This window comes from Oratosquilla oratoria, chromosome 24, assembly GCF_046742065.1.
Source record: "Oratosquilla oratoria isolate Oo_2021 chromosome 24, ASM4674206v1, whole genome shotgun sequence".
NCBI classification, from domain to species: domain Eukaryota; kingdom Metazoa; phylum Arthropoda; class Malacostraca; order Stomatopoda; family Squillidae; genus Oratosquilla; species Oratosquilla oratoria.
In genome coordinates, this window is record NC_134800.1 from 30,846,085 (window position 1) to 30,873,512 (window position 27,428).

Consider the following 27,428-nt stretch of genomic DNA (forward strand, 5'->3'; position numbering starts at 1 on the left):
AGGTATGGCTTGTGTAGTTTATTCTAGTTAAGATACGTGTGCGTCGGCCTAAGGACGGACGTGGCGTGGTCCCCAAGTGGGGGACCGACCACGAAGGTCTAGTGACGCGCTATAAGAGCAGAGGTCAGATTGATTGACTGAATGTCTGAATCTGAATGGCCTGCCCGCTTGGGGCAGGCAGTATATATACAAGGGACCGACCTGACGCCTGACCAGACGCGATCTAATTGTAATGACCCTTTCTAGCCTCCGACCATTGAGTCAGATCAACTACCACACAACTCTACCATGCATGAACTTGCACCTTACGTACAAGTATGCTTATGGGGTACATGTACACCACATTACCCTCCTTCCCCTGCGAAGCGTGGGGAGGCGTCAGTCCCCAAAGGCATTGAAGGCGGAGGGGCGGAGTAGCAGGAGACAGAGGGCGGACGGCGACACTGGTACAGGCGGCGGCAGTGACATCGGCGGCGGCGACGTTGGAAGCGGTGACGTCGGAAGCGGGGAGGCCGTGAGCGACATCAATGGCGGTGACATCGGCGCTGGTGACGTCGTAACCGGGGCGGGCGTGAGCGACGTCAATGGCGGTGATATCGGCGGCGGCGACGTCGGAAGCGGGGCGGCCGTGAGCGACGTCAGTGGTGGTGGCATCGGCGGCGGCGACGTCGGAAGCGGGGCGGCCGTGAGTGACGTCAATGGCGGTAACATCGGTGGCGGCGACGTCGGAAGCGGGGCGGCCGTGAGCGACGTCAATGAAAGCGAGAACTACCTGGAGGCGGCGCAGACAGCAATGTTGGAAGCGGTGACATCACCGGCGTAGCGACGTCGAGCTACGGCGATCGTGACGTCGATCTGCGTCGATCGTGACGTCGAGCTACGGCGATCGTGACGTCGATCTGCGTTGACCGTGACGTCCAATTAGGGCCGGAGTCACAAAGCTTGTCAATGATCCAGGGTCGCGTCAAAACTCCCAGTCACCAATGTAACACATGGGTGTATGTTACTTGGTCAATGGTGACGTAGGGAGAGTGATTCGAGGTATGGCTTGTGTAGTTTATTCTAGTTAAGATACGTGTGCGTCGGCCTAAGGACGGACGTGGCGTGGTCCCCAAGTGGGGGACCGACCACGAAGGTCTAGTGACGCGCTATAAGAGCAGAGGTCAGATTGACTGACTGAATGTCTGAATCTGAATGGCCTGCCCACCTGAGACAGGCAGTATATATATATATACAAGGGACCGACCTGACGCCTGACCAGACGCGACCTAATTGCGATGACCTTTTCTAGCCTCCGACCAGATCAACTACCACACAACTCTACCATGCATGAACTTGCACCTTACGTACAAGTATGCTTGTGGGGCACATGTACAAGTACACCACAGCCGCTTCCCTCAAGCAGAATCGTCATCTGGAACCTCTCCACCTTCCCCCTAGATGGCGACACGTGGATCGAGCCCGTCATTCCAAACAGTCACATAGTCTTCTCGGCGCCCAACGAATTAAACTGCAGTCCCGTGCCTTTATAAAAGAGTTCCCCAACACTTGTACAATAAACTTGTTCTTCCTCATCAGTGTTTGCCTTCCAGTCAGGCCCAGGCCTCACATCACCACCGTCCTGACATTTGGTGACCAACATGGGGCTCTCTGCTTTCTGACATCTGGCGCCCAACGTGGGGCTCCCTGCTTCCTGACCAACTCCTATCTTGGAATTGATACCAACATTGAGGAAATAAAAGAGACTGGCAGTATTTTTAATCACTGTCAATCTTTCCTAACAATAACTTCATTCTTCCAACGAACAATTAAAAGTTTTCTGGGGATGGTGTGTGATGGTGGAGGATGGTGATCTCTGAAAGTCTTTAGTCACAGCACACACAATATGATGTTGGACCAATAGTCATCCTATTGTGGGACTAGGGATGTACAAAGCTCGACAGCAGCCTACAGGATTGAACAGTTCTACTCAGGATCTGCTCTGCTCACCTCACATGGGGAAGGAGTTGGAAAAGGTGCCCTAAACATAACCTGGGTGGGGAGTTGCCCCTAGTAAGGTAACTTAAAGATGGCATGAATAATGACAACTGAACAAGGAAGGAGCATTGTCCCTATAAAGCAAAGGTCCCTCTGTCGCACTCCCACCCCAACCTGCAACACATCTACAAAGCAATTGTCTACTCTCCCTGCAGAGGATAACTGCTGTTGTTGGCATTATCACCACAGACAAATGATGTGTGGCTCTGGTCAGTAAGGGCATCCCAAAACAGTTCCTAAAGTATTTGCTGCATGTCGCCATGCAGTCAATACCCAAGTCTTTTTATACAAATAATTTTTGTTTCTATATGTGTCCTCATTAGACATAGTCTTCTGTTGGTATACTTCGTTATTGTAATTGACTTGTATCACAGGGCAGAAAATAATAACAAAATATGATTAAGATTTATTAACACTAACAATATATAAGATACAATAGCAATAATTTAAAACTTGATGCCGAGCTCAAAAATTTATGAATCTGGTCATTTCCAGGTAGATATAAAATACAGTATAATGAACTCTTGACAAATAAACATTTAATAATTCACTATTTGGGATAATTCATAAAGGCAACCATTTTAGTACCACATTTGAATAGATTACATCATAGAGATACTCAAATTTATTCCAAAACATATGATTTAATCACATTGGTAACAAACTATCTAAATGGATCCCACCATTTTTGTTGTGAATAGTGACTGTGTCATTTACATATGTTTAGTTTCACCAAATAGGGGGACTACTTTACAGTATTCTAGGGCTCTGAGTGATGATACTGTTTTGAATTCATGTAAAAGATATTTTCTAATTTCAGGTTACATTTGTGAATTCAAGTGACATTTCTTAAACATAAAATAATTTTTTAATTAATTAGATAACATTTCTTCATCTCTGAATAAATATGCGTACCTCAGAATTTATTCAGCAACCTATGGCTCATTCTGTGATGGTAACTAAAACTGGAGGAGTATGACAGAATTTTTTTAAATAAAAAGATGCTTTGGAAAAAAATTAAAAGAGCAAGGGGAGATGAGTCAAGTACAGAAAAAAGGTAAAAAGGCACAGATAGACAGATCTTAATAGAAGAGGAAGTGGAAGGGGGAGGATGGGCAGAGTATTTTAAAGAGCTATTGAATGTAGAGGACAAGGAGTCATTGGTGGTAGCAGTGGGAGGCACTAAGAAAATGACAGTGATGGGAGAGGAAAATGAAGGATAAATAAGAAAAAATGAGGTACAAGTATGCCTGAAAATTATAAGAGTAGGTAAGGCACCTGGGTGAGATGGGTGCCATACAGTGTCTGAAGAAGGGAGACACATTAATAGTGGACTGGCTAGTGAGGTTTAATGTGTGTCTAAGAGAGGGTAGTGCTGGATACTGGAGGCCAGCCTGTATACAGTAATTCTGTGAGAAACTGCTTCGATGATGCACTATTCCTCATGGGCAACAGTACCAAGGCAGTGACCTGAGATATAGATATATCCAAAGCATGTTGACAAAAGGGCCTTACCTGAAAGCCCTTATCAGAAGAATTATTACATCACATGACACTGATGACCCCATCCAGTCATATGAAAAGAACTGGTGTATTCAGCTAACCTAGCTCAAGTCATGTAATGACTCTACTGGCCATGTGTGTCTTGTCTATAGCCAATCATGTACACCCCAAGATGAAAAGTATGACCTTAGGGGGAGATGCCTAGCACTACTGAGGTACCCTTAAGGTTTCGAAACAGAAGGAGAACAGATGCTTGGCAACTGCTCATAGGACCAGGTCAGTAGCTCAGATCTAAAACTCTCATAAAAATGTACACACACTCTAGCACTCACAATAAAACAAAGAAACTTGGACTGTTGGTTTGTTCTCTCAATCTTGTAAAAACCTAGGCTCGCACCCTCCTGGGGTCATAGGCCCTGCTCTAAGGACTGAGTGTAATAGTGGTGGCAGTGGTGGGATTGCTGCTCATTACACAAGAACAAATCACCCAAATACATAACTTTATGTGGGAGAGAATGACATTGTTGCTGTTTGTAGCATGTACAGATAAGTAATATGTGGAAGACAATAAGAAAAAGTCATGTGTACAAGTGACGAAGTGGTGGCTGTTCAATATGTACGTGGATGGGGTGATATGAGAGGTAAATATGGGCAATGGGCATGGGATTGGAGATGATTAAAGAAAATGGAGAAAAATTGAGGATGAGTCAGTTGTTTGCTGACGACACTACACTTGTGGCAGGGTCAGAGGTAGTTTAAGGTAGTTAGTAACAGAGTTTGGGAAGGTATGCAAAAGGAGAAAGTTGAAGGTAAATATGGGTAAAAGTAAGGTGATGAGATGTATAAGGGGAGAGGACGGTAGTGAGCTGGAAGTAAGTCTTAAAGGAGAGAGGCTGGAGGAAGTGGATAGCTTTAAGGTATTTGGGGTCATATGTGGCAGGAAAGGGAGTAGAGGTAGAGGTAAAGTGTAGATTGAGAGAAGCAAGTAAATGCCTTAGAGGATTAAAAAGTGTCATGAGAAATAGGCATCTGGGAATGGATGCAAAGAGGAGATTGTATGAAGGTGTGATTTGCTGACGGTTTTGTACAGGGCAGAGACTTGGAATTTAAATGATGCAGAGAGGAAAAGTTTGAATGTGTTTGAGATGAATTGTCTGAGAAGTATGGTAGGGGTTACTAGGTTGGATAGAGTGTGACATGTATGACATGAAGTGGGGAGGAGAGTGGGAGTAGAAAAGGAGATGACAGACAAAGCTGATGAAAGAGTATTGGGATGGTTTGGACACATGGAAAGAACAAATGAAAGATTAGTAAAAGAGGTGTGGAAGGCAGAGCTAGAGGAAATGAATTTGAGGGGACGACCGAGGATGAGATGGATGGATGGCGTGAAGGGGGCATTGAGCAAGAGGGAAATGCCTGTTGAATAAAAGCAAGAGATAGGGATGAATGGAGAGTGGCTGTGTATAAATTATACTGTTTTGCAAGGAAGGTGGGGGGTAGTGGGGTGCTTATGTGTGAATGATATTTTGATGCAGCCCAAAGGGATTTCTCCCTGTCTTCTGTTCTGCACACGGGGACAGAAGGGGGTTGCTGAATAAGTGAAGTAGCCTTGCTGTGGATGTACTGCGTCTTGCTACATTGCTTCTGACCCTTATTCCACGAGGAGCCAAGATGAGGAGGAAAGTGTGGTAGAGGGAAGTGGAATGGGTGGTTGTAGGTACGTGCCATTGACTTGGCTACTTCCATTATAAGGAGGAAAAAACTTTTGGTGTATGGATAGATTTTATTGAGTGGGAAGCACTAAGAAAATTACAGTGATGGAACTTCAGTACTGTAGTGCCTAGGGAGAAGACAATCAGAACCAAATTTATGTATCTGATATTTCTTTATCTCAGAATAAATCTGCCTACCTCAGAATGAATTCCAAATATACCTAGTGATGTAAACTATCTCAGATTTTGGATAATTCAGAATGGCCAGTTCCTATATGGGCTGAATTATCAAGGGGTTTGTTCATTTCCTTAACCATCTGAATATGCGAGCTTTTTTCTGCGTTTGGAAGAGTGACCATCACTATCTGGTGATGCACGTTTGGATTTCTTGTGTTTCTTGTGAGAATGAGAACGTTTGGATTTTTTATGTTTCCTTCTTCCTTCAGATTTTTCTATAGTTTTCTCACTTCTAGAAATATATTCCCCTCCTTCATCATCAGAAAGGGATTTACCTCTATCTTTACTTTTCACATCTTTTTCATACTCTTGACATTTTTTCTCAGTTCTGTCTTCTTCCTTCTGCCTGAGATGATAATCATCTAAATAAGGTAAGTCTCTTGAGGGCTCTCGAGATTTTTCATGTTTTCTAGGCTTATCTAGTTTTACAGCTGATTTTTCCCTTTCAGTCCTCTTCTCATCAACCTTTTTATCTTCCCAAGAGTATGGCTGATCTCTTCTCGTGTCTCTTGGTGAACTATCATGTCTGGGACTAATCCTGTAGTCTGCCTCCTGATGCTGGTTCTGTCCTTTCTCTGTTTCTGATGTCACTAAACTTGTCTCATTATTCAGTTGTGTGCCTGATTGTGAAGGTGCATCAACTAGTTCCATCATGGATGCCACTACCTCCCTGAGAACCTAGTGGAAACAGAAATCTTAATAATTTCAAGCATAATAATACTAAAAGTACAATAACAATTACCTAGGGCTAGATTCACTGATGATACACTTCTACCAAGATCAGATAACCAATGACCAAGAAGCTATCTGCATCAGACAACCAATATGATTTTTTTTTTTTTTTTTTTTTTTAAACCAAATAATGTGAAACAGGGGTATTAGCCCCATACTGGGGTAATGACTGCATGTTATTGTACAGTATTAACTGCACAGTAGCATGCAGCTGATGCTTCTGGGATGGTTTTGGGGTACTCTATGGACTAGAGCAACATATCATTTTGTCTATATTAGAGTAAAATTTCTACTCTTAGAGTAGCATTTTCCAATCTGGGGTGCTAGCACCCTCTGGGGGAGCTGAAATAAACAATATTCATCTCATAATAACATATTAGGGGGTGCTGGATTACTTTAACATGACTACAGGGGGTGCTAGGGTTGGAAAAGGTTGGGAAATGCTGTCCTAGAGGAATGATACTACTTTTGCATTAAAACTATCCCTTCATTATGCTGCTCCCTTGAAGCTGTCCTGTACCACTTCTTTAAGTATGCTTTTTCTTTTCCCTTGTGTCCCCTGTGGTAGAGGGAGAAAAGAATTCTGCCACCATGTTTCTCATGCTAGTCTTAAAACAGAACAAAGTGGGACAGATTGATGGGACTAGGGATCCTGCCCTCTGTAAAAATTATCCTACAAGAAAGTAAGGCACAAGAGGATCTGGGAGAACTCCAGCCAGAACCCTAGATCTTGGGTTATTACATGTGCATGGTTGTGGTACATATAAGAGTAAAAGGGAAGAGATTGTCAGTGTGTTTGTGAAAAGGAAGATGGATGTGTTACTATTAAGTGAAGCTAAATTGAAAGGGAGGGGCAATTTTTAGTTTGGCAGGGTGGTTGGGAAAATTCTGGGAGTGAGGAGGGGGCAAAGGAGGAAGGGGTAGCTCTGCTGGTGAGTGATGAGATGGGGAATCATGTGGTGGAGTGGAAGGAAGAACCTCCAAAGTTGATGTGGGTAAAGGTGAAACTGGAATGGAAGATGTAGGCTTTTGCAAGTGCATATCTCCTTCCCAATTAAATCATACTAAGATTATTCTGACTTTAGAACATATAAAAAGTTAGAGCATTTTATATATGTGTGTGTGTGTGTGCATTTACCTAGTTGCATTTTACGGGAAAGGGAGCTATGCTCGTGGTGTCCCGTCTTCATATCTCATTTTATCTAGACTGTTTTTAAACTCATGTATTGTTTTTGCACACACCACTTTCTCATCTAACTTGTTCCAAACATCTATTACTCTGTGGGGAAAGATGTTCTTTTTCAGATCTCTTCTATAACTGTCTTTCTTGATTTTCCTTCCATGTCCTCTTGTATTTCTACTATCCCATTTTATTAGATCCTCTCTATCAATAATTTCTATGCCTTTCATGATTCTATAAATAATGATCAAATCTCCTCTCTCTCTTCTTTGCTCTAATGTCTGTCGCTCAAGTTTTGCTAGTCTCTCTTCATATGATAGTTCTGAGAGTGTTGGTTGATTTATGAAATTTTTGGCTCGAAGGCCAAGCGCTGGAGCCGGTAGGCCATTCAGCGCATATTTATCTCATATAGATAAAAATTCAAGTAAAACAGTAAAAACAATAAACATTCACAAAAACACATCACAACAACACTCACAAGCACTCATATACACAATCTTAAATTTCATAAAATAAACCGATGTCTTTCAAAAACTTTACAACATTCTTCACCTGAGCTTCCTCCCCAAAAATTTGTTTAAAAGATAAATTTGTTAAAAAATTTGCCCTACGCTTATTAGAGAATGCAGGGCACTGAATTAAAATGTGTTTTATTGTAAAAACTACAGTACTTGGCAAGTGGGACATTAGGGGGCCAGCCTTTCTGCTCCACTTGCCATAAAAAATTTATGGGTAATGTAGGAATGGCCAATTCTCAATCTTGTTGGAACAATACCTGACCTTCTGTCCAAAGAAGGACACTTCCAAGGGTTCACCAAGGGGTGAATCTCTTTCAACTTGTAACCACCGTCCAGCCTTGTCCATTGTTCTTGCCACTTTCCCATTGTATAACGATGAATTACTTGTTTGAAGTCTGTATGAGGGATCTTTTGGTCTGTTATATGGTTGAGCCTAGTGGCGGCTTTGGCTGCAGCATCGGCCTGTTCATTTCCAGTGATACCCACATGGGACGGCACCCAGCAAATGTTTACTTTTATTTTCTTTCTGTTGTTAATGAGAATCAACCAGTCCTGTATTTCTTGGATTAAAAAGTGACAAGGTAATACTGTATTTAAAGAGGATACAATGCTTATGAAGTCTGTGAAAATAACGACGTTCTTATTACATGGAACACAATTAAAAACAAATTTGAGGGCGTTGCTAACTGCCAGCAGTTCAGCAGTAAAAACAAAGCTAAAATGAGGCAACTTTCTCTTTAAAACTGTGCTATCAGATACAACAGCACAACCAACACCATCTTGGGATTTTGATCCATCTGTATAAATAAAAATTTAATCAGCATGTACTGATAAATGTTCTAAAAATTCGCGTTTTAGCTCTACAGCAGTTCTATTTTTCTTGTTTTTAAGAGGACATATTACAGTGGGGCATCGGTTCCAAGGAGGGAATTTGGGAGGCGTGATCTCAGCAATTGTATTAGGAACAAGTCCTACCTTCTCTGTCCCAACTTCAAATCTCACTTCTAAAGGTTTTGGCAGAATAATTTTCCTTGGAGCTCTGTCTACCGGCTGCTTTACATATTTGAAGTTTGGATTCTGTTTGGATGTCAAGACACGAGATATATATCTAAGGCTTAATTCCTCCCTGCGAATATAGAGGGGAGGAACTCCTGCGTCCACATACAAGCTATCCACTGGAGATGTTCTATAGGCTCCCAAACAGATCCACAAAGCCATATTGTGGACTATATCAAGCTTCTTTAATGAAGTTTTACATGCCGATCCATAAATTTGACATTCATAATCCATTTTGCTAGGGCACAATGTTTGGTAAAGCCTTATTAAAGTTATACAATCTGCTCCCCAGTTGAAACGAGACACTACCTTTAGTATATTAAGTCGCTGTTTAACAGTGTATACAACCTCGTTTATGTGATGAGTGAATGTCAACCTTTTGTCCAAAACCAGACCCAAGTATTTTACTTGATCTTCATATGGTAATATGACACCCTCTAAGAATAGTGTTGGTATCTCTTCCTTGCGTCTTAGTCTGGAAAACCTTATGGTTTTGTTTTTTTCAGCAGAGAATCTGAAGCCCCTGCTATTAGCCCATGCTGTTGCTAAGTTAATAACCTCTTGAATCTTTTGGCCTGTTTCTAATGTTGTCGATTTGCTGCACACAATAGCGAAGTCATCAGCATAAGCCAATCCATGAACTCCTGTGGGAACTTGTTCTAACAAACTATTAATGGCTATGCTGAAGAGTGTAGGACTCAGAACACTTCCTTGGAAAATCCCTTCCTCTTGGAGATATGCAGAAGAGAAAGAAGAGCCCACTCTGACATTTAGATAACGGTCAGACAAGAAATCCTTTAAATAATTGAACATATTACCCCCGATACCCCACTCTGCAACTTGCTTCAGAATGCCTCCCCGCCAGGTAGTATCATAGGCATTTTTCAAGTCAAAAAACACATCGATGCTCGAGTTCTGAATTGCAAAGGTATTCTGAATCTCACGAGTGATAAAAAGTAAGGGGTCCACAGTGCATTTATTTCTTCTAAATCCAAACTGTCGGTTAGATAGGAGATTTTTAGATTCCAAAAACCAAACTAAACGCATATTAACCATTCTTTCATAGATCTTACAAATGCAGCTAGTGAGAGCAATAGGTCTGTAACTTTGTGGGCCATGAGAGTCTTTTCCTGCCTTTAAGATTCCTATGATAATTGAAGTCTTCCAAGATTTAGGAGAAGATCCACAAGACCAAAATTTGTTCAGCACATTTAAAAGGAATTTCTTCGACAATATGGATAAGTGAGCAACCATGGAATAAAGAATGTCATCCTCTCCAGGAGAGGTTGGGGAGGATAAAGATAAAGCATGATCCATTTCATCCAAGGTGAAAAGAAGATTATATGCCTCCGAGTTCGTATTGGTAGGAGGAATAATCGTGGTCTTGGCTCTAATTCTTCTGAAATCATCTGAATAATGTAGTGGACTTGAAATATCAGCATAATGTCTTCCAAAAGCCTCCGCTACTTCTCTTGTATCTGATATAAAAGTCATTTATCTTCAGAATGGGTAAAGGAGATGGAGTAAACTTTCCTTGTAATTTTCGAATCCTATTCCATACTAAGGTAGGGGAAGAATCATATTTCAATTCGCTAATATATTTAATGAAGGATTCCCTCCTTGCTTTCTTGAAGATTTTCTTCTGCTTTGCTTGAGCTCTTCTGTACGTTATCTTATTGACTAAACAAGGATATCTCCGATATCTCTTATAGCAAGTTCTTGTAATCTTTCTGCTTAAAGCACATTCATCGTTCCACCAAAGAACTACTGGGTGTTGAGGTTTACCAGCTGTCCTAGAAATGGAAGAGAAAGCACCAGAAAGTATGATGTCTACCAGATAATCATATGCATCAGAGTTACTACAAAAATCACTAGTCTTATGATTAATCTCTGTGGATCTCCTAAATAATTCCCAATTAGCCTCTCCTGTCTTCCATTTAGGTAAGCAAGAGGAGGGAGTGTTCTTTAAATATTTGATATGGATAGGCCAGTGGTTGCTACCATGTAGATCTTCATCTATTGACCAACTGTAGTCTAATCTAAGGATGATGAACAAATAGTTAGGTCTATAGCAGAACTTGAGTTGTGAAAGACATCAAACCTAGTTTTGGAACAGTCATTCATAAAAATGACATCGTTACTATCAATAAATTCTTCAATTATATTGCCCCAGGGGTCACACCTTGATTCACCCCATAGAGGATGCTTGGCATTAAAGTGACCCATTAAAATAAAAGGCTCAGGGAGCTGGTCAACCAAAGATTGTAGGTCATTTAACTCAAACTGACGGGGGTGGTTATTTATGTCTAGGAGTCGATCTTCCAGTTCAGGTTCCAAATACAAAGAACATAAAGTGATCCATTTAGTGGTAAAGATTTGTACTGCACAAGCTTGCAATACCGAATGTAGGTGGACACTTCTGTGGTTTACAGATTTCTTAACAATGATATCAGTACCTCCATGGGCACGGCCCCCAATCATAGGAGGAGATCTGTAAAATAGGTAATTAAGTCCAACATTAGGGGATAAATCGCCAAGCATAGTTTCTTGCAGACAAAAAACAGACACATCATGTTCTTTAAAGAGAATCCGAACCTGCTCTCGATGAGAATTAAAACGTTGAATATTCCATCGAATTATGGACATTATACTGTTTTCTTTTTCTTTTTTGGGTCTACTGGTCTGGGAAGAGAAGTCTGGGAGAGAGAGGGTCTACAAGATGGGTTCTTTTCTAATTTCTTTGCTTTCGCGGGTGGCATCCTCCTCTCTGACAATGGTCCGACCGACGATGTAGAGTCTGGGTTATTAGTTCCTTTCTTAGATTGCTTATCACGATTTGGGGAAGAAGATGGAGAAGAGGGTGGACTGTGGAGTCTTTTACTGCACACAGCTTCAGACTCCATAGCTTTGCTTCTGTGCGCCTCAACTGAGTGAGGCACAACAGTCCGTGATCCCTTTATTGGGGAGCCCCCCAAGTTTGGAAGGTTGACTGATTGAGAGGAGGCTTTAGTAGAGGAACCCTGTGGGGTTTTAGCAATGGGAACTTTAGGTGCCCCTCTAGATGGGGTAGGAGACATTCCCTCAACTGGGGATGGGAGAACCTCCGCAGAGGAGGGTTCAGGAGTACTACAATTTCCAAGTTGTGGAGCAGAACGATTAGGTCTAGTAGTGACTCTTTCATGTTGAGGCTTGGGTTCAGCATTTGGTTGATCCTCATTGCTTCTGTGCACCTCTACCAAGTGAGGCACACTAGTCAGCAATCCCTCTACTGGGGAGTCCCCCAAGTCTGGAAGAGAGATTGCCTGAGAGGAGGCTTCATTAGAAGAAGCCTGTGAGGTTTCTACAATAGAAACCTTAGGTGCCCCTCCAGATGGGGCAGGGGACACCCCTTCAACAAGGGGTGAGGAAACCTCCGCACAGGAGGCTTCAGAAGTATTAGAAATTCCTACTTGAGAAGAAGACGGTTAGATTTCATAGTAACAATTTTACACTGAGGCTTGTTAACAGAAGAATTCATATTGGCATTTTTATTTCTATTGGGTTCTACAGTTGGCTGATCCACTTTACTATTTGTTTTAACAACATCACTGTATCTTTTGGAATTACTTAACAGTCTTTTAGCATGTCCTACACTTATATGTTCTGCATGAGCTTTTAGTAGTATTTCCTGTTCCTTCTTATAAATTACACAGTTCTTATCTCTGGCATCATGCTCTTTACAATTTATACAAACTGTTGGGCGGGAACAATCCCCATGTTCAGGCTGAGCACATATCAAACATAGTTTGTCCCTTGCACATCTGCGGGAAGGATGGCCAAAACCATAGTAGTTAAAGCACTGAAGGGGACGGGGCTTAAACTGCTTCACATAAACAATCTCTTTTTCTATCTCTACATAATGAGGTAGATCTTCACCACAAAAACTTAGGATAATCATAGAAGAACGAGGGATTTTAGAAACCTTCCAATCATTAGTTGGGCACATTTCTAAAATTTCTTCTTCCTCAAAGTCATACAGATCTCTATTAAAAATTACCCCTTTGGCATAACTAAGGGTATAGTGGGGTTTAACTTCCTTAATGTCGGATTTCTGTTTCAAGTTAAGCACCATGGCAGCTTGTTCATAAGATTTTACATTAATTAAGAAGGAATTTCTTCCAAATCGTGATACCTGCAAGTTAGTCAAATTACCAGAGCCAAGGTAACTCTTCAAGAATCTTCTAAACCCAAACAAGTTAGCACGTTCCTTTGCAAGAGTGATAATAAGCCACTTAGCTGGATTGGGAGGCCTCTGCACACTTTCCCTCCTTTCCTCTACCGGGTTTTCTGAATAAAAGATATCCAGGTTAGGTGGCACTCTAGCAACAAGTTGGGCCGAAGATTCATTTTCATTGCAATTATTATAATCCAAGCAGGCAGCAGCTGCATCCTGATTAGAAAGAAATGAGATCCAGACTAGCCAAGCTTTAAAGTTGTCAGTTAGTTTAACCCTGATCTCTTTAATTTGTCCAAATTTACGGAACTTTTCATATAAGTCTGTATAACTCTTATCAAGAGAGACATATTTTAGATGTAAGATTCTATGACTATTAGGGGCAGTATTTGAGCTATTTATTGGTTTCTGAGTATCTAAAGATGTTTTCATCACTTCAGAATCCATTCTAATTTTAAGTTTCTGGGCTACAGAATTATCTGTCAATGAAGTCTTAGCATTTTTACCAAAGTCCTTTTTCAAGCCGGAGTCATCAACTTGGGGTTTTACTTTTGCCAAGTCAATAGCGTCAACATTAGGATTGGCAATATTAGGAGAGGGATTGGGGGGTTTAGGAGGAGGATCAGGTAGTGGTGGAGGTTTAGAATATTCAGTTTGAACAGCCGCCATGATCGTGTATATTTATGAGGCCACACCATATATTAGAAAAGAAAGATAAATGCATAGAAGATACTGCAGTTGCCTGATGCCTCAAGCAATAAAAGAAAAGTCTCTGCAGAGTTGGGAAGTTCCAGAAACGACTATTTACACATGCAGGGCCTCGGAGGTGAGTTAGACTTTGTCAACCCGGGGTTTGTCCTCTTTTGTTTTGTCCCATTTAGGATGAGTCCAGCGTAGTCACTCTGCATGTGTACTGGATAGGGAGAAAGGAAGTTGGCAGCCTAGTACCTACCTCACAAACATGCATTCCCCAGTCGGTGGGCTTTCGGCCCTCATAGGGAGTAGTGACCCCGCGGTATACATCCCCACTTGACTGGGTTCAGACATGTAGCTTGGGAGGCACCAAGATACCAGAACCTTCCTTAACAAGTATTAGAGAAAGATGGTGAAAAAGGGGAGTAGGGTAGCAAATATGAAGGGTAGGGATAGGGGTATTCACAAAGGAAAAGGGTGAGGGACCCCCTACTATTCACTAACAAACACCCCCCCCCCCCAAAAAAAAAAAAAAAAAAAAAAAAAAAAAAAAAAAAAAAAAAAAAAAAAAAGGCTCAGTTTTCGTCTGGTAGCTTAAGGCTGACCTCTCCAGTATGGTTGCACCTGGCTGGCACAGCTCAGCCCGTCCTTGCTACATGGAAGCCCCCCCACTACATCAAAGTACTGTGCCTCGGGGGGGGTGAGAGTGTTGGTGCCAATTTTGTAATTGCTCTTTGTATTCTTTCAAGTTTTGTTATACATTTTTTTGTACTTGGTGACCATGTCGTCGCTGCATACTAATCTTGGTCTTATCAAAGTGACTAGTATTTTCTTCACCATTTCTTCATCCAGGTATGTAAATGCCACTTTGATTGTTCTTATTAAATTATAATTTTCTCCAAAAACTTTCTTTATATGTTTCTTAGGGGACATATTATTCAAAATAATGACTTCCAGGTCCTTCTCATTTTCTACTTTTTTAATTTCTTCTTCTCCCAATTTATATGATCCCACTATTCTTTTTTTGCTTCTCCCAAATTCCATTATACTACACTTCTTAATATTGAATTCCATCTCCCACTTCCTACACCATTCCCATACTTTATTGAGATCACTCTGTAGTGACTCACAATCTTCTTCAGTGTTAACTTTTTTCAACAATTTTGCATCATCCGCAAAGAAGCTCATATAACTTTCAATTCCTTTATCCATATCATTAATATATATAGCAAACATTATTGGGGCCAGAACTGTTCCTTGTGGAACTCCATTTATCACTTCATCCCAATTAGAATGTTTGTCTCTTATCACCACTCTCATTTTTCTTTCATGCAAGAAGTCTTCCATCCATTTAAGCAGTTTGCCCTGTATTCCTCCTTCAGTTTCTAATTTCTTTAGCAACTTCTTATGTGGCACCTTATGAAAAGCTTTTTTCAGGTCTAGAAATGCACAATCAGCCCATCCATCTCTTTCTTATATTACATCTATTAGCCTTGAATAGAAACATATTAAGTTTGTGACGCATGATTGTCCTTGTCTAAATCCAAATTGCCTTTGATTTGGTACATTGTTTTTTCCAAATGCCTTACCCATCTAATTTTGATAATTCTTTCACAAATTTTAGCTATCGTACTTGTAAGAGAGACCGGTCTATAGGTAGTAGGGTCTTCCTTGTTTCCCCTTTTATATATTGGTACTATATTTGCTCTTTTCCAATCTTCTGGAACTTTTCCTTCTTTCAATGAACTGTTTTAGACTATGTATTTTGTCTGTTAGTTCATTCCTGCATTCTCTCAAAATCCAGTTTCCTATTTCATCTGGTCCATGCAATTTTCTGACATCGAGATTACTCAAGTGATTCATTATTTCATTACTTGATACTTCTATCTCTTTCATAGGGGGGACTTTCTCCTCCCACTCAATATCTCTAGGTTGTCTGTTCTCCCTCGTAAACACCGATTTAAAATGCTTGTTCATAATTTCTGCCATAATTCTCTGTGTATTCAACTCCTTGTCGTAATTTCTCTAATTCTTGTTTGTTTTTCAGTTTGTTATTTACAAATCTGTAAAATAGTTTTGGTTGATCTTTACATTTTTCTATGACATCTTTTTTGTATTTTCTCTTTTCTTCTGTGCACACTTGTACATACAGTAAAAGCCCTCTTATCCGGTATTCAGGTATCCGGCATCTTCAAGTATCCAGCATATTTTTTCAGAGCATTAAAATCTATATGAAATCAATACAAATCGATAAAATTTCCCACACGAGGCTTTAATTGTTCCCACCGTCACCAGAGCCCACCACTGTCTGGGTCAGTAAAGTGGTGTTGTTGTTGGATAACTGCAAAGCACATCCGCCAGCTGAAGAACTTGTAGTGGGAAAAATATTTGCTCTTTATTTACCCCCAAATGTAACCAGTATCATCCAACCCATGGATCAGGGTGTAATTCAGAATTTTAAAATGAATTACCATAAAAGTTTCCTGCGTACGCTTGTAAATTATGATGACGGTACAATCCCTGAGTTCCAAAAAAAGATTTAATGTAAAGACGCTATCTTCATGGCTTCGTTAGCTTGGCAGGATGTCAAAAAACAAACCTTGATGCGATGTTGGTGTAAATTGTATCCCTTGATCATGTTTGAATTCCATTTCTCTTCTACTGTTGTTTCCTCCTTGTGTATTCTATCCCAGTCTGCTTTTCTTAAATAATTATCTTATTTGATCAAAATATGTTTTTTCATACATCAATCTTCCCTTTCTATATTGTTCATTTTTATTTATTTTTTTCACATATCTTTCCTCATTTAGATCAAGTTCAACCAATATGTGGTCACTTTTACTTATTGGTGTCTTATATTCAATCTCCTCCACTATTTCGGGTTCTGATGTGATTATTAGGTCCAGTCTTGATGGTTCTTCCTCATTTCTATACCTAGTACTCTCTTGTATACATTGCATCATTGTATGTTCTATAATCATATAAAGTAGTACATTTCCCCATAGGTCATCTCCACCATTCACTGTCATCTCTTCCCAGCAGATTTCTTTACAATTAAAGTCACCCATTATAACTATTCCTCCATCTTCCATTATCTTATTTAGTGTTATCTTTGTGTCTTCTAACATATTTTTGTGTTCTTTCTCTTCCCACATTGCCATTTTAGGAGGCACATAATTTACTACAAACTTCCTGCTCTTTCCATCGTTGTCCTCCACTTCCATCATAATCATATCTATTCTTTCCACATGTGACATTCCTCACATTTATATCCTTCTTAGTCAGAAACATAACTCCACGCCATTGTTTTACCTCACTGTTTCTAATCCAATAATTATATGCACCATGTCCTACACTGTTGGGTGGTAGTGGACCTTTCAATTTTGTCTCTACAATTCTCATTATGTTCGGTTCTTTTTCCTTCAGGTAATCATTCAGTTCGTTCAAGCCTGTTATCAAGCCATCTATATTTGTGTAAGACACTTAATTTTCTGCTACTTCTATCGTGTTTTCTGTTTCCCTTCTGTTTTTCTCTGGTATGAACCATTTCCTCACTTTCATATTCACTACTCTCCAATAGAATTTCACTTTTTCTGACTGTTCTTTTCTGTTTGTTTTTTTCTTAGCTTCTAGTCTTTTGTTTTCTTATCCTCTTTCCTCTTTATTCATTTCTCTTTTCCTCCATACCTATTTATATTGATCACTGTCTGCTAGTTTCCCTGTTTTTGCTAAGATATTCTCTGCTGTCGTTTGCGACCTGAATTTAACCTTAATTGGTCTGGCTTTATCTGTATTGTATTTTCTTAGTCTATATATTGCATCTATTTGTTTCCCTACTTCTGGTTCATCTTCTTGAACTACTTCTAATATTTTATTTACTTTTTCCTTTTCCTCTTTTATTCTTGTAGTCCTATTTGGATTATACTTCTCTTCCATCCCTAATACAGGTAATCCTCGTTTTACGCGGGTTCACATTACGCGATTTCACATTAAAGCGGTGTCCAAAACTAGGGGGTATTCCTCACATTACACAAATTCCTCAGAGTAACGCGAAATCCGGAAAGTTAAAATACGCGGGCTGCGATTTAGTTCCGTAAGGCAGCCGCTAGGTGACGCTAGCTGATTCCAGCCTCCGCATCCCTCTCGCCACCAAGCTCATTGTTTACCAACGCTTCGTTGTGTCAGCATCTCTGTGTTCATCAAATCATCAGTGTTCTTGTTTACCATGGCTCCCAAGCGCCCAGCGACATTTCCAGCCTGTGATGGTAGGCAGAAGAAAGCAAGGAAGACATTGACATTGGAGCAAAAGCTGGAAGTTCTGGACAGGTTAGATAAAGGGCAGAGAAACAATGTGATTGTGGCGGCAATGGGCCTCAGCGAGTCTACGGTGAGGACCATAAAACAAAACTCCACCAAGATTCGTGAAGCTGCCAAATCAGGAACGCCTCTACAAGCTAACAAGTCATCATATTCTCGCCCTATGGAGATGGAAAGGATGGAGAAGATGCTTGCAACTTGGATTGAGCATCAAAATAAGACTCGTGTGCCGGTTAGCTTGGCGCTGATTAAGGTGAAGGCGCTGTCTATTTATGACAGCAAAACGGGATGGTTTCCTGACCCATGATTTTTTTCATTGTCCAAGGGTAATTTTATTTTCATAAAAGTAAAATAAAAATGAATAGAAAAAAACTTGAAAGAAATTTATTCATCCTTGAATCGCAATAAGCTGCCGCTACAACAACAACAACAGCGTGCAGATCAGCAGAGGGACGCTACTTATCAAGGCGTAAAGGCCAATTAACCCGTGATCCCATATGTGGTGGTAAATCAACAACAACAAGGCAGGTCAGAGGTTATATGCTTAGCTCGTGGCTCAGCTGCAGGAAGGATTATGGTATTGGAAACACTTGTAACAGCAAAGTAGTGAGTTTAATTCCTCACATTACGCGAAATTCACATTACGCGCTGCCTTTTGGAACGCATCTAGCGCGTAAAGTGAGGACTACCTGTATAATGATACATTTCTTTTTATCTGCTAAGTCTCTTACTATATTCTCCTTCTCCCTCATCACTTTAATAACTGTGTCCATAGTTTGTTCTTTCATCTGCTGTTCCACTATACCTCTAAATTCCATTTTATTGTTCTCTTGTACTTTTTTCCAAACACTTACCTCTTTTCCTATGGACTCTATATTCTCTTTATTATTCCTCTTTAATTCCTCATTCTCATCCTTTACTTCTCTTAACTATCTTTTCAATTATTCTATTTCTTTAGTTAGGTTTTGATTATCCTTCTTTAGTTCTTCCACTTTATCAACTCTTTGAGTAACTAGTGTTAATTGGTTAAACCTAACCTCCCATGTTTCGTTCATTTTCTTTAGTTTCTCCTCTAGATTTACTAGTCGGGGGAGGTTGTCACCTCCTCCCTCCTAAAATCCATAAAAGCAGTTATCTTCTCTTTCCATTGATATACTATTATCTATATTTCTGCTTTTGACACTTCTGCTTCCTTGTTCTTCCTCGTGTGTGTGTTCTGCACCTCTCTTGTTTACACCTTTTCTAACATCTGGGGCCCGTACGTCCCCTTCCTCATTTCCTTCCATTTTCCTCAGTAATCCCTCTCTTTCTCCTTTTTCTTCACCTTCCCTATTAATACAACAATGGTACTCCCTCGTTGTTGAGAAAGATGAAACTTGAAGTTTTCTTGGGTTTCCAAACTTTGTTGTCACTTCGACCGACGTGTATTTACCTAGTTGTATTTTATGGGAAGGGGAGCTATGCTCGTGGTGTCCCATCTTCATATCTCATTTTATCTAAACTATTTTTAAATTTATGTATTGTTTTTGCACACACCACTTTCTCATCTAACTTGTTCCAACTGTCTATTACTCTATGAGGAAAGCTGTTCTTTTTCAGATCTCTTCTATAGCTGTCTTTCTTGATTTTCTTTCCGTGTCCTCTTGTATTTCTATCATCCCATTTTATCAGATCCTCTCTATCAATAATTTCTATGCCTTTCATGATTCTGTAAATAGCTATCAAATCTCCTCTCTCTCTTCTTTGCTCTAGTGTCTGTAGTTCAAGTTTTGCTAGTCTCTCTTCATATGATAGTTTTGAGAGTGTTGGTGCCAATTTTGTAATTGCTCTTTGTATTCTTTCAAGTTTTTTTTATACATTTTTTTGTACTTGGTGACCACATCGTTGCTGCATATTCCAATCTTGGTCTTATCAGACTGATTAGTATTTTCTTCACCATTTCTTCATCCAGGTATGTAAATGCCACTTTGATTGTTCTTATTAAATTATAAGTTTCACCAAAAATCTTATTTACTTGTTTCTCAGGTGACATATTATTCATAACAATGACTCCCAGGTCCTTCTCCTTTTCAACTTTTTTTATACTTTCTTCTACGAATTTATATGATCCTGTTATTCTGTTTTGGTTTTTCCAAATTTCATTATACTACACTTTTTAGTATTGACCTCCATCTCCCACTTCCTACTCCATTCCCATACTTTATTTAGATCACTCTGTAGTGATTCACAATCTTCTTCCGTGTTCACTTTTTTTAATAGTTTTGCATCATCTGCAAAGAAGCTCATATAACTTTCAATTTCTTCATCCATATCATTAATATATATAGCAAACATTATTGGGGCCAGAACTGTTCCTTGTGGAACACCACTTATTACTTCATCCCAATTTGAGTGTTTGTCTCTTATCACTACTCTCATTTTTCTTTCTTGCAAAAAGTCTTCCATCCATTTAAGCAGTTTGGCCTGTATTCCTCCTTCGGTTTCTAATTTCTGAAGCAAATTTCTTAGGTGGTACTTTGTCAAAAGGTTTTTTCAGGTCTAGAAATGCACAATCAACCCATCCATCTCTTTCTTGTATTATATCTATTAGCCTTGAATAGAAACATTAAATTGGTGATGCATGATCATCCTTGTCTGAATCCAAATTGTCTTGGATTTAGCACATTGTTTTTTTCTAAATATTTTACCCATCTATTTTTGAAAATTCTTTCACAAATTATTGCTATTGTACTTGTTAGAGAGACTGGTCTATAGTTGGTAGGATCTTCTTTATTTCCCCCTTTATATATAGGTACTATATTTGCTTTTTTCCAATCTTCTGGAACTTTTCCTTCTTTCAAGGAACTATTTATTATGCTATGTATTTTGTCAGCCAGTTCATTACTGCATTCTTTCAGAATCCAGTTTGCTATTTCATCTGGTCCATGCGATTTTCTGACAGCAAGATTACTCAAGTGTTTCATTATTTCATTCTTTGTTACTTCTATTTCTTTCATAGGGGGGACTTTCTCTTTCTATTTGATCTCTTCAGGTTGTATGTTCTCCCTTGTAAACACTGATTTAAAATGCTTGTTCGTAATTTCTGCCATTTCTATTTCCTCTGTGTATTCAACTCCTTGTCTTAATTTCTCCAAATCTTGTTTGTTTTTCAGTTGTTGTTTACAAATCTGTAAAATAATTTTGGTTGATCTTTACATTTTTCTATGACATCTTTTTCATATTTTCTCTTTTCCTCTCTGCACACTTGTACATATTCATTTCTATAACAAGTATATATTTTCCATTTTTCAGGTCTTTTGTCTTTGTTCCATTTGGTCTAAGCTTTATCTCTTTTGTCTTTTAACTCCCTACAACTTTTGTTGTTGTTGTTGTCGTTCCCTAGACTGTCTGTCCGAGCAGTCCCGTCTCCCCAAGGAAGGCCACAGCCGAAACTGGGTTTTCCCACAAATCCTTTATAGAGTGTATGTTGTGTTGTTTGCGTGCATGATTGTGTATAATGCAGTCTTCCATTATGTGTTGTATGGTATGGGGTGAAGTGTTACATCCTGGGCAGCTGTTCACAACACGGTCGTCCAGCCTCTTCTGGTAGCTTAGAAGTGCTGGGTGGTGACCGCATCGCAGTCTGGCCAGGTGGACTCTGTCCTTTCGTGGGAGAGAGGATTCAGAAGGGTGGATATCAGGGGGTCTGGCATGCAGCAGTGTGTTGTCTTTCAGTGTGTTAATGGAGCGGTGAGTGATATGATTATGAATATGTTTCCGGAGGCTGGTATTTGGTGGTTGTGGAGGAAGAGAAGAGAGTATCTGTGTGTAATAAAGGTCTTTGGGTGTAGTTTTAATGTTTCTTGGTGTGTGTGGGTGTTCTGCTATGTAGTGTAGCGGGTGTGATGTGTTTGTGGTGGCTGCAGCAAGTGTTTGTGTGCCTCTCATGTCGAGGTGGTCCTTGACTTTGAGGACTTTTGTTTCATGGTGTAAATGGTCTGTAGGTGATGTATTTGTGCAGCCTGTAATTGTTTTTAGGGCTTTGTTTTGTATGATTTGAAGGGTGTTGTGGTGTGTCTCACTGAGATTAGGAGCCCATGCAGGACTCGCATAATTCATCACTGAGCGTATGCATTGTTTGTATATTGTTATATTAGTTTCTTTGTTTTGTCCAAATGTTGTTCCAGTGATTGACTTAAGTGCGTTAAGTCTAGGTGTGCATTTGTTTTTTATGTTGGTGAGGTGTTGTTTGAAAGACATGGATGTATCGTATGTTACACCAAGAATTTTCGGTGTGTTTGTGTGTGGTTTTAGAGTGTTGTTGATGTAGAGATGAGGTATGTATTTGTGTTCTTTTGTCCAGTTGGTGAGAAGTGTTGCTGTAGATTTGGTTGGAGCTATTTTGAGTCTGTTTGTGATGAACCATGTGTTGAGTGTGTCAAGGTAAGGCTGGATTATTTCTGCAGTTTTGTCTGTGTTACGATGTGTGCATGTGATTGTTATGTCGTCTGCGTAGGAAGAGATTTGTATTTCTGAGGTGTCTGGCGTGGGTAAGTCATGCATGTATAGATTAAATAATGTGGGGGATAGAACCGAGCCCTGTGGTACTCCGTTCTTAATGTTTCTGATGTGCGATGATTGGCCATTATATGACACATGAGCATTCCTGCCTGCCAGATAATTGGCCAGCCATCTTTTGGTGTTATTGTGCATGTCTGTGTTATAAATTTTATTTGTTAGGTTGTGGCGGGGGATAGCATCAAAAGCTTTACTAATGTCCAATGTTATAAGAAGTGTTCTGTGGTGGGGCCTATCTGAATTGATGCCATCTAAAATTCTTTGTGTGAGTTTTGTCAGAAGAGTGTTTGTGGAGTGTAGTGGCCTAAAACCGTGTTGTGAGTCAGCAAGGGGAATATATGGTGTGACAAGTTTAAGTATTAGGCGTTCAATGACTTTAGAGGGGGTGCAGAGAAGTGTGATTGGGCGGTGCGATGTTGGGATTGTTGGGTCTTTGTTCGGTTTTGGAATGGTGATTATTTTACCATGTTTCCAGATGTCGGGTATTGTTGTACCAGCACTTTACATATTCTTTTTCTTGTTTTTATCTTAGGACATACTTTTCCACTCCTTTTTTTTTTTTTTTTTTATATAAATTTTTGTCAAAATATTCCATTTCTCTTCCACTGTTGTTTTTTCTTTGTATATTCCTTCCCAGTTTTTTTTTTTTCTTTTTAATTCTATTTTATCAAAGTTTGTTTTTTCATACATCATTCTTCCTTTTCTATATTGTTAATTTCTTTTCATGTATTTTTCCTCATTTAGTTCCAGTTCAATCAATATGTGGTCACTCTTACTTATTGGTATTTTATATTCAATCTTTTCCACTATTCTAGGTTCAGATGTGATTATTAGGTCTAGTCTCGATGGTTCTTCTTCATTTCTATACCTAGTGTTCTCCTGTATCCACTGTGTCATTGTATGGTCAATAATCATCTCGAGTAGAACATTTCCCCATGAACCGTCTCCACCCTTTACTGTCATCTCTTCCCAGCAGACTTCTTTGAAATTAAAGTCACCCATCATAACTATTCTTCCTCCATCTTCCATTATCTTATCTAATGTTATCCTTGTGTCTTCTAACATACTTTTATGTTCACTCTCTTCCCACGAGGCTGTTTTTGGAGGCACATAATTTATCACAAACTTTCTGCTCTTCTTATCTCTGTCTTCCACTTCAATCATAATCATCTCTACTGTATTCTTTCCATATGTGACACACCTCACGTTTATATCCTTCTTAGTCAGGAACATAACTCCACCTCCTTGTTTTGTCTCTCTGTTTCTAATCCAATAATTATATGCATCATGTCTTACACTGTTGGGTGGTAGTGGACCTTTTAATTTCGTTTCTACAATTCCCATTATGTCCAGTTCTTTTTCCTTCAGATAATCATTCAGCTCATTCAATCCTGTTATTAATCCATCTATATTTGTGTAAGACACTCTTAGTTTTCTGCCACTTCCATTGTATTCTCTGTTTCCCTTTTGTTTTTCTCTAGTATGTTGTATTTCCTTACTTTCATTTTCACTACTCTCCAATAGAATTTCTCTTTTTCTGACTCTGTTCTCTTCTCGTTTTTTTTCCTTAGCTTCATGTCTTTTAATTTTTTCCTCATCTCTTCCCTCTTTATTCATTTCTCTTTTTATCCATAACTTTTTATATTGTTCACTTGCTGCTAGTTTCCCTGTTTTTGCTAAGATATTCTCTGCCTTCGTTTGTGACCTGAATTTAATCTTAATTGGTCTGGTCTTATCTGTACTATACTTTCCAAAGCTAAACATCTCTTCAATTTGTTTCATGATTTCAGGTTCATCTTCCTGAACTAATTCTAATAAACTGCTTACTTTTTCTTTTTCCTCATTGATTCTTGTGGTTCTATTTAGGTTATGTTTCTCTTCCATTCCTAATATAATTATACATTTCTTTTTATCTGCTAAGTCTCTTACTATATTCTCCTTCTGTTTCATCACTTTAATAACTGATTCTTCAGTTTGTTCTTTCATTTGGTGTTTAATTATGTCAGTAAGTGCAACTTTACTGTTTTCTTGGATTTTTTTCCAACCCTGTGCTTCTTTTGCTATGGCCTCTTTGTTGTCTTTATTATTCCTCTTTAATTCTTCATTCTCCTCTTTTACTTCTTTTAACTGTCTTTTTAATTCTTCTATTTCATTAGTTAAGTTTTTATTCACTTTCTCTACTTCTTCCAATTTTTCAACTTTCTGCACAATCTTTGCTATGTTACCGAACCTATTCTCCCAATGTTTGGTCATTTGTTCAAGTTTTTCCTCTGGTCTTGCTAATCGAGGGAGGTTGGTATCTGCCCCCCCCCTCATTAAATCCCTGGAAATTATTATCCTCACCTTCCATTGTGCTGCTCTTATCTATATTTCTAATCTTTACATTTTTGTTAATCCCTTCACCAAAATCATCGGTCCTTCTCTTGTTTACAAGACGCCTGGCCTCCTGGACCAAGTCCTCCCCTTCCTCATTTCCTTCCATTTCCCTCAGTAATCCCTCCCCTTCTCCTTTTTCCTCACTTTCCCACTACACCACGAGCTATCCCCTTCCCTGTAAATACAATAAGGTACTTCCTTTGCATTGAGATCCACGAAAATTTAACTTTTTCTTCAGAACTCCAATCTTCGCCGTCCATCCAACGAAAGTGTGTGTGTGAATGTATTTACCTAAATGTAGTATACAGGAAAGGAACATTGCTCACTGGGTCCCATCTCCTACTCTCCAATTTATAAGAACAAGCCTCAAATTCAAGTACATGTGTCAGAAGAGGGGGGGGGGGGAGGAACTAGCTTCAGCTGTCAGGCTTTCCTGTGGAGTTGTGCTTTGCTGCTCTGCAATTGATTGGCAGGGTGGCTTATCATCCCTGAGGTGATGTGATTGGAAAATGGGAAAATGGATGTTTTTGGTGTGGGTGTGTGTTTTGTCTCCACTCCTTAAAAGGGAAAGAATGACACTGGCATATGAAAACACTCCTCTACTCGTACTTATGAACATTCAATTTACAAACTTTCAGATACATGAAAAAAGAGGATCTTCTACTTTACCAGTTTCAAAGATAAGAAAGCCATCATTAAAGTATTAGCATTACAATTTATTTTTGTTTTGTATTTACCTAGTTGTATTTTGCGGGAAGAGAGCTATGCTCGTAGTGACCCGCTATTGTATTTTTCCGCATCCAGTTTTTTCTTGAAGTCATGCATAGTTTTAGCACTCACTATTTTCCTCTTTCAGTTTGTTCCAGATATCTATCACTCTGTGTGGAAAGCTATAATTTTTCAAATCTCTTCTGTAACTGTCTTTCTAAGTCTCTTCTCGTGTCCTCTTGTATTTTTTCTGTCCCATTTTAGTAGGTCATCCTTATCAAGAATTGCCATCCCTTTCATAATTCTGTAAATGGTTATCACCTCTTTCTCTTCTTTGTTCCAGGGTTGGTAAATTTAATTTATTCAATCTTTGTTCAAATTGCAAAGCATTGGTGCCATTTTTGTCACTGCTCTGAATTCTTTCTAGTTTCTTTATATTTTTTTTGGTACTAGGTATCCATAGTGATGCTGCGTATTCCAACTTTGGTCTTATCAGTGTAATTAGTATTTTCTTTACCATTTCTGCATCCATGAAGTCAAAGGCTACTTTCATTGATCTTAATAAGTTAAAAGTTTCTCCAACTAATTTGTTGACATGATTGTCTGGTGTCATGTAATTTGAGATAGTTACTCCTAGGTCTCTTTCCAGATTTACTTTTTTAACTTCCTTTGTACCAATTTTATACTGACCCGAGATTCTATGTTAGCTTTGTCCAAATTCCATGATACTACATTTCTTAATGTTGAAGTTAACTTCACTCTTCTGACTCCATTTCCAGACTTTGTCCAGGTCTTCTTGAAAAAAATTGTAGTCTTCCTCTGTACTTACTCTCTTTAATAGTTTTGCATCATCTGCAAAGAAGTTTATATAACATTCCATGCCTTCATCCATATCATTTATATAAAGAGCAAACATTATTGGAGCCAATACAGAGCCTTGGGGGACTCCGCTTATCATATCTTTCCAATTTGAGTTCTTGTCTGTAAGTACCATTCTCATTTTTCTTCCATTCAAGAAATCTTTCATCCATTCCAATAATTTTTCTTGTACTCCACCTATCGTTTCAATTTTTCTTAGCTTTTTGTATGGTATTTTGTCAAAAGCCTTTTGTAAGTCCAAGAAAGCACAATCTGCCCATCTGTCTCTTTTTTGTATTATTTCTGTTAATCTTGAGTAAAAGAATATTAAGTACATGATCTTCCACTTCTAAAACCAAATTGTTTAGGGTTTAGTATATTGTTCTCTTCCAAGTGTAATCCATTTATTTTTAATAACATTTTTGCATATTTTTGCTATTGTGCTTGTAAGGGTTACCGGTCTATAGTTTGTTGGATTATCTTTGTCTCCTCCTTTGTATACTGATACAATATTTGCACTTTACCAATCTTGTGGTATTTTTCCTTTTTTCAGTGAGAAGTCAATTATCTTGTGTATTTTACCTGTAAGTTCATCTATACATTCTTTCAATATCCAGTTCGCAATTCCATTAGGCCCGTATGACTTTCTGATATCAAGGTTCTTTATTTGGTCCCTATTTCTTTCTGTGTCACCGTTATTTCTTTCATTTCAGGGAATCTTTCTCACTGTC

The 27,428-nt window shown here is 39.2% G+C and overlaps 1 protein-coding gene across 6 annotated transcripts in view; it reads right to left on the reverse strand.

Moving 5' to 3' along the window:
• Positions 1-2,431: 2,431 nt before the first annotated feature.
• The window catches only part of LOC143038537 (uncharacterized), a 75,891-nt gene continuing 50,894 nt past the window's right edge, over positions 2,432-27,428 (reverse strand). For all 6 annotated transcript variants that reach the window (XM_076207848.1, XM_076207847.1, XM_076207850.1 and 3 more), the window contains one exon: positions 2,432-6,167. In XM_076207848.1, the coding sequence (XP_076063963.1) occupies positions 5,562-6,167 (606 nt within the window). In that variant the 3' untranslated portion in view covers positions 2,432-5,561. The remainder of the gene's footprint in view (positions 6,168-27,428) is intronic.